Raw genomic sequence first — 14,813 nt, 5'->3', positions numbered from 1 at the left:
ATATCTATCTATATATATCTATATATCTCTTTCTCCTGACCATATTTCAATTTAAGTAATAGTAATTTTATACATATATAACATAAAACATATGTATAAAATTACATATATTATCCTATATGTATTATATACATAATGTATTATATATAATATACAATATATATTTATATATATTATATATACATTTATATATATTATGTATTATATATAACATATATACATTTTATATATAATACGTTACATATATAAAATACATAACATATGTAATATACAATATATATTATATATTATATATACTTATATAATATATAATCTATAATTTATATATGTAATTATATAATATATAATTATATAAATAATAATTATAATTATACATCATATAATATATAATACATAGTTATAATATATGTAATATATAATATGTGATAATATATATTATATATAATTATAATACATAATATATACAATAATATATAATATATATAATATAAATAATATATTATATATACATAAATACTATTACTTAAATTGAAATATGGTCAGGAGAAAAGAGACATTCTTTTGTTTTTCCATATCTTCATTCTTTTAAGGAGAAGCTCACCTAAAACCAGCACTTACACTCTTAAGGCTTCTGTGTGATCTACTTAACGATCTTCAGATTTACCTATGTTTGAAAATTCTAATTTTGACTAGTTTTGCCCTGTTTTCCTAGCTCTAGTAGACCATGTACACTGTATCATAATTGTTTATTCATCTCTTCCCCACTAGACCAAGCTCCCTAGGACGAGGAATACATTTCATTTGCCTTTGCTTTTCCTGCACTGAGTTACCTGGTAAGACATCTTGTGTTCAATTAAAAAGTGATGAATATGTAGGTAATTGAATGAGGTGTTCAAATTGTAGCTGGATAATGACTTCCACAGACAGGGTGATCATGGCTGAGAAAATCAACCTGACCCCACTTATGTGGGGCAAAAGGATCCCTCCCCATCTGGCAGAGAATACACCTGTCTGCACCAGTGTAAAAAAGCCAACAGGCTGTCGAAAACAGCCAATGAGAGGCAAGAGAGTATCGTGGTTAATAGCTTGGATTCCACAGGCTGACTGCCTGGCTCAACTCTCAGCTTTTCCACTTACCTAGTTACAGAACTGTTATTATTTTTTGAACTGTAAGACACAAAAATGCGAAGCCATGAATGCAAAGTCTTAAAAATTGAAGAAGAAAATAAAATATAACCAAATAGTATTTGGTGACAATTAGACAAAACATGGTTGGCTTAGAGCAAACCCAGTGATGTCTATAGGTAATGGACAAGTTGGGGTATATTACAGGTCTGAGGTCACTGGCACATTAAAAAGCCCAGTGTCCACTATACTTAAAGTTGACCCACACAACATAACAATTATCAACTGTTTCATTTTGTTTGCTCTTTATAACTGTTAACCTCATTTCCCCAAATAGGAGCATAAACTTTACAGATTACAAAGATCGTATCTTTTACTTTTTCTGTCTCCCCCAAGAGTTCTGGCTCAGGTGAGCCCTTCAAGCCAGAAACAGGACAAAACAAAGACATGAAAGGACACACTGTGGCAAAATTTACTGCTTTAAAAAAATTTTTTTTTTCAACATTTATTTATTTTTGGGACAGAGAGAGACAGAGCATGAACGGGGGAGGGGCAGAGAGAGAGGGAGACACAGAATCGGAAACAGGCTCCAGGCTCTGAGCCATCAGCCCAGAGCCTGACGCGGGGCTCGAACTCACGGACCGCGAGATCGTGACCTGGCTGAAGTCGGACGCTCAACCGACTGCGCCACCCAGGCGCCCCAAAATTTACTGCTTTTATAGGAAGCCAACGTGGTCCCTCCCCTTACAGATATGTCCCTAGCAAGACTTGCTCCTGAAATTAAGCCCAAATCCTTCAGGTAGTTTTGTTCTGTATTGAAGGGCAATAAAGGGGAACCTTACGTGATATACAGGATACTAGGATTTTTCTGCCTTGTCCTAGTTTGAAGATGAGACCAAGATCCTGTTGGGCGTTTTGAAACAAATGTAATCACCTGGCCCATGGGGAAAACACAAGGCCAATAACATAGGCCCATCTATCCCAGAGGAATGTCTGTGCATTAAAGGAGATGGACGCTATGCCTGCTGTGTATCTCCACCGGGCACTCCTGCAAGCATTGAACTCAGGACACCTCAGACTGAACCTGCCACCTGTCCCCTATGATTGTTTCCTTTAGTCCTTACAGTGGAGGAGGTGGAGCATCAGCTCTGGAGTCAGACATCATGGGTCTGCATCCTGGCCCCACCAGTTCCCAGTGGGGTGAGCCTGGAAGTGTTATTTACCTTCTCTGTGCTTCGGTGTTCACTCCTGTCAATAACAGTAGTCATATTTCATAGGTTGTTGAGAATTAAATGAATTCTTGTAGAGTGATTAACAACGGCGCCCGGCACATAGCAAGTACAGTATGAAGTCGCACCAGATGGCTACAGGACATTAGCAAGTATTCTTGCCTCTTATCTTCCTTCCCTGCCCCCTTACTGCCTCTCTCATAACTTACCCTTTATTACCTCTTATCTAGACCAACGGGCACAACCCCAGGTCTAAGAGGCCCAAAGGGACTCAAGAAGGCTCAAATGATAACAGTCTCAAGAGCTAGGGTCAGCACCAAAAGTCTAATTCAAACAGTGCTAGGCTGTTCACACTAGACTTCTGTATTCTGAGCTTTTAGTTACATTTATTTCACACTTAGGGCAATTACAGATACTCTTAGGATCATCAGAAGCTTGGATGGGTAGTTTTATATATGGCTTTGATTGAAAGAAACAAAATTAAGAGCATGTAAATGCAATTTGGTTACAAAATCTCAAAAACATAGAACCTGTAGGGATGTGGGGTCAGAGTCAGGAATTCCTACCTTAATCCCCACTCTCCTCCTCCAATCCACATAGGCTTCCAGGTTAATCTCCTGGAAGCACCGACATTTCTAAGCCTGCCTTGGCCCAGCTCAGAAAATGCTAATGACTTCCCCTGGCTTCAGTAGGAGAAATGCCAAACTTCCTGGTCCAGGGCTCTTTATAAATCTCTTCATGCCTGAAGGGCACTAGCTCAAGTGTTCCCTGTTGCTCCTACCCGCCTTCTCCCATCTGGCCTGCTTCCTTAGGTTCTCCCATCTGGAATGACTATCTCCCACTTCAGCCCCTTGAGTCTAGACAACTTTTAAAACTCACTGTACAAGTTAAAGAACATTCCCTGATCTCCCAAGAGGAAGACAATTTCTTACTCCTCAAAATTCCCTCAAACACTTGCTTTTCCTTAAAAATGTTACATGTTATTAGCAGGGTGATTTTGGCTCCTCTTCCACAGCGTCAGCCACCAGGGAGCAGGAACAGCTTCAAAAAAAATCTGTCTCTGCACGGAGCAGTACACGAAAAGACCAGAATTTGCTGACTTTGTGAATGCTGAATTTCCAGGAAGAGATGGGGGCAAAAGATCACAAAAACTGTAATAGGTAATGATTGATATTTTGTACATTCTAATTTTAAATAAAGTTGTTAACGTCAAGCTTTGGCATTCTTTGTAGCTTGTATCAAAAGCAAGTGGTTAGAATGTTCTCCACCCTAGGGCTCAATGCGAATTTAGAATGTTAATAGAGATGCTGGGGAGAGGGTATTATTCTTCAAATCTTGTATCTCTATCCACCAACACTTAGTACAAAGAATTCAAGTCAAATCCTCGGAAAAGGGCAAAGTTAAAAAAAAAAAAATCTCTGGGCGAGACGGAGGATGCAACTCTGGGCATGGTGAATGACTCGAGAAATACGCGCAAAAGAAGAAAAGAAATGGAGAAACGAAAGAAACAAAACCAAAACGCAGAAACATAACCGAGTTCCCATAAAATGAAGGCATTGGGTCAAATGCAATGATAAAGTCTGTTCCACTCCACAGCTGACTCAGCTCACTGAAGGGTCCTTGGAGAAAGCTATGCGGTCCGGAAAGAATCCAGGGGAGTGGTCCCTCTGTGCAGACCCCTGCCCCAGGACTGGAGCGTGTCGCTTTCGCACTTCCTCTAGCCCCACGTCCCAGCTTTTCTGCGTTCCCCTCTCCTCTGGGCCTTCCCCTCTCCTCCGGGCCGTCCCCGTCCCCCCGCCCCTCTGCCCTCCTGCCCCCATCCCCGGGTGGGCTGCAGGTTTCCCTCCAACCTTCCGCCCCGCGCGGACCGCGCTCACCGGATAAGCCCGGGTCCGCCTCGGTCGCGTGTGGGCCGCCGCCGCTGCTGCGGCTCGCTGCAGTGCCGCGCGCCGCCCCGCGCCCCCGCCGCGGCCTTTCTCTTCTCCGCTGCCGCGCGGCCCCGCACCACGTGCCTACGCGCCCGCGCAGAGCCGCGCGCCCCGCACGCCCCAGACGCTGAGCACACGTGCAGTTTAGCTTCCCTCCGCGTTACCTGGGGGTGTGGGCGAGGCGCCGGGACTGCGAGCTTCCGAGCTTGCGCCTCCCGAGCCGCGGCGCGTGCTTACGCGCGCCCAGATTCCGCGGGGCAACCTCTCCCTTCCCCTTCTGCTGCGCGGGTCGTACCGCTTGCGGATGCCCCCTGGGCTCCTGTTCGCTTTAACTTCTGTCCAGGGCTCGGCAGCAACAGGTACTTCGTGGTGGTGGGCTTTGAAATTTGGGCTGCCGGTTCCGAAGCGTGCTGAGAACCCTGCCTGCCAGTCGGGGATCCCGTCTGTGCTTTTCAGGCTGGTGCTGCTGCCCCAACCCCGCATGCCCTCATGTTCAAAGGTGATGAACGGATGTTAAAATTGGATTCGTTTCTAAAGCGGTAGCTTTCCTGCGTATTCTGGAGAACAACTGAAAGAGTTTTGAACGGGATAATTATTTTTAAACAAAATATCTCTACTTGTAGGAATGTCAAGAGTTTACTTTCTAGTGTCACATGCTGTGCTAATACATCAGAAACATAGACAAGTCCTCAGGTTTCTCTTGTTAATGTGAATTATCCTCAATTTTGCATAAAAGACAATGGCCTATGCTTATTTTATTTAGGGAAAATAAATTTCCCTTAGGGCTTTCTAGTTTGCATTTTAAATGCTTTTAAACCCATTGTAGAAGTACTTTCATTGCATGCGGCTCCAGAAATTAATTCATTAATCAATTCATAAAACAATCCTTTGTCGTACTATTTTTTTTTTTCAACGTTTATTTATTTTTGGGACAGAGAGAGACAGAGCATGAACGGGGGAGGGGCAGAGAGAGAGGGAGACACAGAATCAGAAACAGGCTCCAGGCTCTGAGCCATCAGCCCAGAGCCTGTCGCGGGGCTCGAACTCACGGACCGCGAGATCGTGACCTGGCTGAAGTCGGACGCTTAACCAACTGCGCCACCCAGGCGCCCCTGTCGTACTATTTTTTAAAGTCATATTTTACAGTTGAGGAACCATCATCCCATTCTATTTTTTTAAGTTTATTTATTTTGAGAGGGAGGGAGTGCAAGTGGAGGAGGGGCAGAGAGAGAGGAAGAGAGAGAGAATCCCCAGCAGACTCCACGCTGTCAGTGCAGAGCCCAATGCGGGGCTGGAACTCACAAACGGTGAGATCATGACCTCAGCTGAAGTCCTGTTTAAGCCTAAGTACCACGCTTAACCAACTGAGCCATCCAGGTGCCTCAGCACCATCCCATTCTAAAGATCAGAAAAAAAAAAAAAGTATTTTAATGAGTTTGAGTAATTTGCCGAAGGCCACAGTGCCCATGAGTAGTTGAGCTGTGATTTGGTTTCAAGTAGTGCGGGAGATGATACTTTTAACCACTACTCTATGTTTTCCTGCAAAAAAGGAAGGGAAAAGTCCTAGTTATGTCTGTCTAAGAATGTCAACAAGAATATATCCTAATGGGACGTTAGTAAGTTTTTTCAAAGTCATACTTTAATACATGCAAAATTAAGTATTTCAGTACCCAAAAGTTATAGAACATCAGGCTTAATATTGTCAACCAATAAACCAACATGTTAAATGAATAAACTACTGTTTAAATATATGTAGTAGTACAAAGCAATGCCTTATAATAGTGTGTTAGGGTTTGCTAAGAAACAGATGCTAAAACTGGATTTGAGGTGCAGGAAATATACTTGGGGAGGGACCCAGGGAGAAGGCAGGGAGAGCCTTGATGGTCATACAGGGCTGACACCTGTGGTAGAAGCTATGGAAAGAAAGGGGGTGGGGAAGAGTCTCACTGGAATGGTGGAGGGGGAGCATCATAGCCTCTACTACATGCCCTTAAGAAACTCACAGCCTCTCCAATGAATTGTGGGGAAGACATTTACCTTTAAAAATATGTATGCTGGTACAAAGGTATGAAACACTGAGGGAGGGAAAGACTCTGATCTGGGCAGAGGGGTGAGTGTGTGGGCATGATGAGGCAGGAGAGCATTTCTGAAAAGTCTTCCTGGGGGAGGTTGACACTTGAGCAGTCTTAGACAAGGAGGAGGCCTTAGAAGAAGGGAGAGACAGCCAAGGTTCACTGCTGGCCCGAAGTCCTCTAACACTTGTCTGATAAGTGGCAAGGGCTCTGTGGCCTTTCTTTTATTGTTGTACAGTGTTATTTAATCATCATTACTTTTTATGCTTTTCTTTCTTGCCCCCTCATTCCACTGCGAGGTGCTCAAGGCAGGTACCTTGTCCTGTTTCTTTGTTTTTCCCACAGCACAGAGCTCAGTGCTTATCTACCTGCAGGCGAAGAGGGTTGGATTTGGAGACGTTTACTCCCTTCAACTCTGCTTTGTTTAAAAAAAATATATATGTTGGGGTTCCTCATCATATTGTGTTCACTACAATTCAAGTTTGAAACTCAGTGATGTGGAGAAAAGAGCTTGGGGGGATACAGTACACTGTAATTGATCAGACTGGCCACACGTTCCATCCTTGGTGCTGACAGTGGAGCCTTATCACAGGTTCCTGAGTGGACTTGGAGAAACCTTCCCAGAAAGGTTCCCCTTACCTTCTTGTCATGGTGCTGAAATGTTCTAGTACCAATTCCACTGTGTGGGAGGTGTTCCCCTCACTAAGAAGGAATAGTTCTCTGATGCCAGCTGGGTGTCCTACAGTTTAACTCAATTCTGACAGACACTATCTCCCCAGAGATAGCATCAAATTTCACAGGTTAAGGGTTCAGTCATAGAAGTCTGCCCTCCCCGCCCCACCCCCACTTCAGATGTTACATCAGGTCCTATTACCTGTGCTTCGGACCCATTGGCTATAAACCAGAGGTTCCTTTGACCCGCTCCTTGGATTTGATTAATTTGCTACAACAGCTTATAGAAGTCAAAGAAACATTTTACTTACTAGGTCACTGGCTTATTATAAAAAGCTATAACTTGGGAACAACCAGGTGGAAAAGATGCATAGGGCAAGGGATGGGGAAAGGGCTCATAATTTCCGTGTCCTTTCTGAGCACAAGTGTATGCTCTCCCCAAATCTCCATATTTACCAGCTGGAAACCCTCTGCCCTCCTTCCTTTTTGGGTTTTTATGGAGGCTTCATTACATAGGCAGTATTTTTTTTTTTTAATGTTTACTTTTGAGAGAGAGACAGAGAGACAGAGTGTGAGTGGGGGAGGGGCAGAGAGAGAGGGAGACACAGAATCCAAAGCAGGCTCCAGGCTCTGAGTTGTCAGCACAGAGCTTGACATGGGGCTCGAACCCACGAATTGTGAGATCATGACCTGAGCAGATTGGACACTTAACCGACTGAGCCACCCAGGTGCCCATACATAGGCAGTATTGATCAAATCACTGGCCATTGGTAATTGATTCAATTTTGGAGAAGGTTGGGGATGGAACCGAAAGTTTCAACCTTCTAATCACATGATTGATTCTCTTGGCAACCAGCCCCTATCCTAAGATGCTTTCAAAAAGCTAGTCACCTCATTAACATAACAAAAGACATTCATTGCTCTCATCTCTTCGGAAATGTCAAGAGTTTTAGGAGCTCTGTGCCAGAAATGGAAGACCAAATTTATAGTTTTTATTATAAATGACAATGTTACAGTTGTCCTTACCAGGAAAGAGGAAATGGATTGTAGACAGCCAGAATACTGCTACATTGGGGAACGTTCATGAAGGAAGGAGAATGGAATTTGGGTCTTGAAGCGTTGCTCTCCATTGTGGGTCTGAGAAAGTTCTCTCCATGGTGAGGAAGAACAGTCCTTTGCATTCCATGTAAAGGAATACAACCAAGTTATAGGTATGAGAATCACTCCTGGAAATTCTGGTTGTGTGGGTATGTCGGTGGGGCTGGTAGAAAAGCACAAGTTTATTTTTGCATCAAAGTCCATAGATCTTCAGAGAAGGAAGCAGGCCATGACTAGAAGTTGGACAGATTGCTAGTCCCCATGACAAAGACTCTTCCCTTTTATAGGTTAATTTCTGAGACTAAGTGCCTACTAGTAGAAGGATGTCTCTTGAGGGGAGAAAAGTCCTATGCATAAGCTGCGTTTCAGAGAACGCTTTGGGTCACAGGAAGGGACAGTTTTGAGAGTAGTTGTGCTCAGTTGTCTCCTGGCTCAGCCCTTTGGTGAATGCATATTGGTTTCCAGCTCAAAGGAAAAAAATGAACAGAGATGTAACTCCATATTGGCATTCTTAACCTGGACTCTGTGACTCCGGATTTTTAATAGCAATAATCTTTTAATAATACTAATCTTTATTGAGATGCTATTCAATACTATGCAATTCACCTATTTTAAGCATATGGTAGTTCAATATTCTTTATTATGTCACAGAGTTGTGCAATCATTGCTACAATTTTAGAACATTTTCATGACCCCCCCCAATAACCCATATGTGTTAGCAGTCACGCCCAGTTCCCTTCCTCCTCCTGGTCCCCAGCTCTAAACAACCATTAGTCTTTCCATTTTTATAGATTTGCCTGTTCTGGACATTTCATATAAATGGAATTATGCATCATGTAGTCCTTTGTGTCTGGCTTCTTTTCCTTAGTGTGGTATTTTCAAGGTTCATCCATATTGTAGCAGGAATCTACTTCATCCCTTTTTATACCCACACAATATTCCATTGTATGGATATACAACATTTTATTCATCCATTGGTTGGTGGACATTTGAGTTCTTTCCAGTTTTTGGCTATTATGAATAATGCTATTATTGTGATTGTGGATTTTAGACCTCCTGGAATATTGTCGGCATCTTTTTTCCAGTGGAGTTAGTTTATAGCATTCTGGCTTCTGTTTGGTTTTTCAGAAACGCCAAGTCCTTACCAAGATCAGGGCTTTTACACCTGCCTGGGCGGCCCTTCTTCAGTCTGACTGCTACTCATCCTTCAGATCATGGCTCAGGTGTAACCCTCCTGAGAAGCTGACTTGTGCAGACCCTCCTCCTAGCACTGTGTTCTTTCCATTCCTGTCACAACTTATTAGCGTGTTTAGTTCTCCCCATTAGTTCGTAAGCTTTGTGAGGGCAGTGGTCTGTCTGTTCTGTTCCTTGGGACACATCTAGTGCCTGCTACATCATAGGCACTCAATAAGTAGTTGAAATACTATGCAATGCAGAATGACTGTTGGTAACAGAGAGAGGTATCCTAACTCTGTTGCCAGAACATAGCCTTTTGCACTGATGGGAGGAGGGTTACCCCCTTGTTGACTGGTATTGATATAAGAGTAAGGACCCCTGTGGCCGAGAAGGGTGGTATGAACACAGAGTAAAAGAACTAGGGAGCATTGAGGACACTGGATCCAGATAAAGAGGACTGTAGTGTCTCTCTGAGAGCATGAAGGGAGGGATTCCTGATGTATATTAAATCTGGACGATGTTGCCTTGTTGTTGAGTTTGAGACCTCTTTCTGAATTGTATGTATGGACCAATGTGCCAATGGGTTACCCACATTGATTTATCATCCCCTAATAGTTGGAAAACCCTTTGAAAATTTGGGCCTAGTTTGATGACTAGCAAGGGGGAAAGTATGAGGGGGCCATAGTCTGAAAACAGAAAAGGAAGTTAATATTAATTTTGCTTGGCCAGGTTTCTTTGACAATATTCAGAAAAGTACAGAGGCAAACTTCCTTTGAAGGATGTTCGGCCTGTGTTAGGTATTGCCTGATGAACATGAGGCTGTTGGGACGCATGCAAGTGAGTCTGGTCCACTTGTAACAGTACTCTGTAAGGTTCCCCGGGGATCTAAAGAGTAACAAACATGTCTTCCAAAAGCTTCCCAAAGCTCAATAGCTGCTCATATTATGAATTAGGTAAGGACTCACCACTAGGTGACAGTCTGTCAGCAGAAATTGCTTTCTCATTTAATGACTCTTTCCCCAACTGCAAGTTTCTGGGAATATCAGTAAAAATAAAAATATTAGGCAATCTTTTTCTGATCCCGTTTCCGTATCCTCCCTTTCCCAAAAATCTATGGAGCTGACATCTTCAATGGTAAACATTCTTCTTTAATCTCTCTTTCCTTAATATTAAAGTAATGAAAAAATGATGTATGGAGACACAGAAAATTAAGTTTGCCCTCCCATACTACTTCTTTGGGTTTTGAAGATAAATATGGCTATAAAAAGAGTACACTCAGTGGTCTTGGCTTTTTTTTTTTAATGTTTATTTAGTTTTGAGAGAGAGACACAGACAGAGACTGGGAGCAGGGGAGGGGCAGAGAGAGAAAGAAGGAGACAGAATCTGAAGCAGGCTCCAGGCTTTGAACTGTCAGCACAGAGCTTGACACAGGGCTTGAACCCACAAACTGTGAGATCATGACCTGAGCCAAAGTTGGATGCTTCACTGACTGAGCTACTCAAGTGTCCCTTGGCTTTTTTTTTTTCTTCAAGTTTATTTATTTATTTTGAGAGAGAGAGAGAGAGGAGAGGAAGAGACATTGTGAGTGGGGGAGGGATAGAGAAAGGAAGACCAAGAATCCCAAGCAGTCAGCGCAAAGCCCAATGTGGGGCTCAGACTCATGAACCATGAGATCATGACCTGAGCCGAAATCCAGAGTCAGATGCTCAACGAACTGCCACCCTAGAGCCCCTTGACTTTTTATAGGGAGAGGATATTTAAAAATCTGGTTCAAGTTTAGTTTATAAGTATTTTCTCCCTCAGGAATATAAATCACTCTATGCTTCCTTTCAGCATTTGAGGTGAAGATGGAGCTCTTAGGAGAAATGTATTTTAGCTCATTTATGAAGAAGTTTCGTTTTATGTCCTCTTTGAGCAAAAGGAAGACTCCCTGGAAAGTGTTCGGTGAGGTAAGTGCAACTTGAAATTTCATTTGCTTCCACCTAAGACTGCTTCAGTTCTGGGTAACAGCTGAACTCGGCACTAATGGTCTGGACTTGGGGAAGTTTAGGCCCCTTCTGTCAGCTGGTGAAGGGGGTGGGAGCTCAGATGGCCTCCTGAGGGGTATTCCGGGAAATTTTGTTGATCCTGCCCCTCCTCATTCCTCTGCCCAAGCCATCGTGCATTGCTGGCCCCAGCTTCCAGTGTTATTTCCATGGCCCCCATTGATGAGGTTCTTCCAGGCCTACTGGAAAGTCCCCATAAGTTATTCTAAAATCTCACTCTATTCCTGTGCTCCATTTTGCAGGCTAGGTATCTTAGTTACGGCTAAATTATCTCAGTTCTGAAAGAAATGCCTCCAATCTATATTTGGCCATACATTTAAAGGTGGGCCAAGTAGGTTAAAAAAATAAGCAAAGCAAAGTACAGAACGGTATTCAATTCTGCCATTTGTATTAAAGGAAAACAAGGTGCGTGTAGGGGCGTACCTGTATGTGAAGGCATGTTATCTGGAAGGATAACAGTGATAGTCAAATATTTAACAACTGGGTCGGTTCTGGGAACAGGGATGGCTGCTGGCTTGAGATCTGGAAGCGTGCTGGGGATCTTCTAATATCTAAGCTTTAACCCTGTAATGACTGATTGAAGTTCTTGGGGGGGGGAGGGGGCAGCACTCCAGTGGCTTGAAGCAGCAGCTGTTTACTAGTCTGTAGAGAACCTTTAAGCAGTTTAACAACATGTGGTTGTCCTGGTGTTCCCCAGCAGCTATCCACGGGTCCTCCTGGGAGCGGGGATTTGAGGAGGACGGACTTAGTATTCAGCGTGCCCTTTAGCACTGTTTGAAATGCTTTGTTGTTGTTTGAATTCTATTCAATCACGTACTTGGAAATTGAATTTAATTTTGTTTGGCTCAGGGGAGAAGTCTTATTTTTAGAATTTGGTTCTGGACATTTCTGTCTAGTCATCCGACTCCAGTCTGCCTACAGACTCAGGGCTGTTCTCTTTTGTTCCATCTTGCAGGCAGCTCCTCCACCCAGAGCTTTGCTTACACCCCTCTGCTCACCTGGCTGACCCCCTTTCACCAGCACCAACCCCCCAGTCCTCAGCGTTACTGTCTGAATCTCCTTCTGTTACTTATCCTGCACCTTATCCTTATCCTGTTACTTATCTCCACCTTACCAGACCTCAGTTCCATTACCAACTAGGATAGACATTACTGTGTTTAATCTCGTGAGCAGAAAATATGTGTTCTTTCTTTTTTTTCTGTGTTGGAGAACCTGTGCTTCCCTAAGTTTTGTTTGAGCATCAGCACGAATGGCAGTGGTTGTCATAACCATGGTAAGAACTCATGTTGCACTGGTTTGGGCATCCACCTGCCTGGTGCAGAACCACCCCGGACTCCATGTCTCCCCTGGTTTGCCTGGGAGACAGGGTGGACCTTCCATTGTGCCCCCTTCCATCCTTTCCTCTTCTGCTTTGAGCTCCTTGTTGGTGTCCCCTGCTGTGCAGCTACTAGGGAGCAGTGTCTGGTCTCAGCTACAGTCCCAGCCACTCTTAAGCCAAGGTTGCTGTCTTCTGGTGCCTACAAGTGTGCAGAGAAGCTTTTCTCTTCTGCTTTGCCACATTCTGTCACCCAGGTCCCAGAGCAGCATGACTTGCTGAAGTGAGACTTGAGTGTCTTACTGAGCCTCCTCCTCTCCACCTGAAGGATCTGTTCCACAGGCCTCAGGTGTGAGTCCATGGAGCCAAGGCAGGGAACTAAAGACCGAGACCAGGCATTTCTTCCTACCCACCCCACTTCCCCACCCCAAGCCTACCCTTCCTGTCCCCCTTTCTCCACCCGAGGCTGCCACAAAACTGTCTTCCAGCAGTAGCTTCCTTGAGTCTAATCAACTCCTAGCCAGGTCAGCTGTTCCCTTAGATTTATCAAAGTTGACCTTTTGTGATAGGCACAGTTGGACTCGGGCTGGCACCCTGGCCACAGATGTTCTCTTTACACTTATCTCACTGTGTGGTAATTATATGTTGGCATGTCTCCTTCCCCAAGTTCCTCAAGTATGAGCTCCTAACTGTGTGGTATGCATCTTTGGCCAGCACCCAGTCCTTGCTTTCAGGGGGCAGACCTTGATAAATACTTTTTTGAAGAATAATCGATCATAGTCATTTCGCCTAGATATGCAAAAGGAAGCCTCTCCTCTTTACCAAAGGACATCCAGGCAACAGGCACAGAGGGAGGGGAGCTATTCGTAAAGGGACATCCCCTACCCTACAAAATAGCCATTCAAGGCTCTCTGGGCTCCTTGTGTCTTCAGGGGAGCAGAAGAAGCAGGGTGAGAGCAGCACTTCTGGGAGCTTCCATTGGTCTTGTTTTGAGAGAATAACATGTTGAACAACTGTTTGGTTACATTTTACTGTGCACCTGCCAATTGAAGAAACAAGGACAAAAACATGACAGGGTACAGTATGGCAAAACATATTGACTGGAAAGGGAAAAGGTAGATGACATACAGGAACAGAACATTTTATTTGTATCATCCCAAATTCAGAGAAATGTGGTTAACTCAATGCTCCAGTCACCTAAATGTTTACAGTGGAGGTAAAAGTGACAGACTGAGGCATGGATCTGCTAATGCTGGACATCGGGTGTTTCTTCTCTTATAATTTACTAGAAGGAGGTCTGGTGTCATGTGGTAGACCACTGAGTGTAAACGACCCTCCAACAGAGAAAGATCAAGAAATTGTGTAACTACCTGAGCTTATTTTCTGAGAAACAAACCCATGAATCACAGCCAAGGTCAATCCTCTTCAACTAGTGTGTGAGACTAAAAGAGGTACTGATTATGTTTATTATAATAACAATATTTAACACTTACTTCAAGGCATGGCATTTGCACAAATTGGAAAAAATAAGAATACTCCAGCAGTCTTATGGATACTCAGTGGTGATATCACATATAATCACGGTCATTGGAATAATTGCAGAGATGACGAACCAGGGTTTAATTTTAGGGAGAGAGAGGTGTTAAACAATTTGTTGAAGGTCACACAGGTGGTAAGAAGTCTGTCTAATTCTAAAGCGTGACCTCTTTCTCTGCATAGCAGTGCCTCCCATGTTGGAGAATGTTACGATGGAAAATCTTCAGATGAAAAGGATGTGATTTTCACGTGATTTTAAAAATGCTGTTGTCTGGTCACATGTTTTGGTTTCCCTGTTTTTTGTACATAGAAAAACTCAGAAACTCAATGACTTGTTAGGTGACAGAACAGGTCCTACTGAAGAGGAGTGGCTAGAATGACCAGAGCACCCAGGTGTCCTGTCACTCAGCACCTTCCCTATCTCCCGTTCTGGGTTCTCCATAGCTCCGCCCATCACAAAATCAATCTACCAGTCTCCCAACCCACGCACCAACCAATAAAGCAGTTGGTATTTGTCGAAAGCCCACTTTGTTGTTCCTAGGGCAGTGTTTGGTGCTGTGGGGAATGCCGAAGCAGCACCAGACAGGGCCCTTGCCACTTTGGTGCTTATAATCTAG

At 43.7% G+C, this 14,813-nt stretch overlaps 2 protein-coding genes across 5 annotated transcripts in view; one reads left to right on the top strand and one right to left on the bottom strand.

The window, feature by feature from the left end:
* NPL (N-acetylneuraminate pyruvate lyase) overlaps positions 1-4,559 on the bottom strand; it is a 44,084-nt gene extending 39,525 nt beyond the window's left edge. For 2 of the 4 annotated variants that reach the window (XM_045452613.1, XM_045452616.1), the window contains exon 1: positions 4,232-4,384. The gene's annotated coding sequence lies outside the window, so the exon portion shown is untranslated. Of the gene's footprint in view, positions 1-4,231; positions 4,385-4,446 lie in introns of those variants that run through there. The other 2 variants (XM_045452612.1, XM_045452611.1) reach the window with 2 other exon arrangements.
* RGS8 (regulator of G protein signaling 8) overlaps positions 4,539-14,813 on the top strand; it is a 171,967-nt gene continuing 161,692 nt past the window's right edge. The window contains exons 1-2 of the mRNA XM_045452602.1: positions 4,539-4,641; positions 11,134-11,249. Of these exons, the coding sequence (XP_045308558.1) occupies positions 4,587-4,641; positions 11,134-11,249 (171 nt within the window). The 5' untranslated portion in view covers positions 4,539-4,586. The remainder of the gene's footprint in view (positions 4,642-11,133; positions 11,250-14,813) is intronic.

This window comes from Leopardus geoffroyi, chromosome C3 (genome assembly GCF_018350155.1).
Source record: "Leopardus geoffroyi isolate Oge1 chromosome C3, O.geoffroyi_Oge1_pat1.0, whole genome shotgun sequence".
Lineage (NCBI taxonomy): Eukaryota > Metazoa > Chordata > Mammalia > Carnivora > Felidae > Leopardus > Leopardus geoffroyi.
This window is presented reverse-complemented; position numbering and strand designations above follow the sequence as displayed.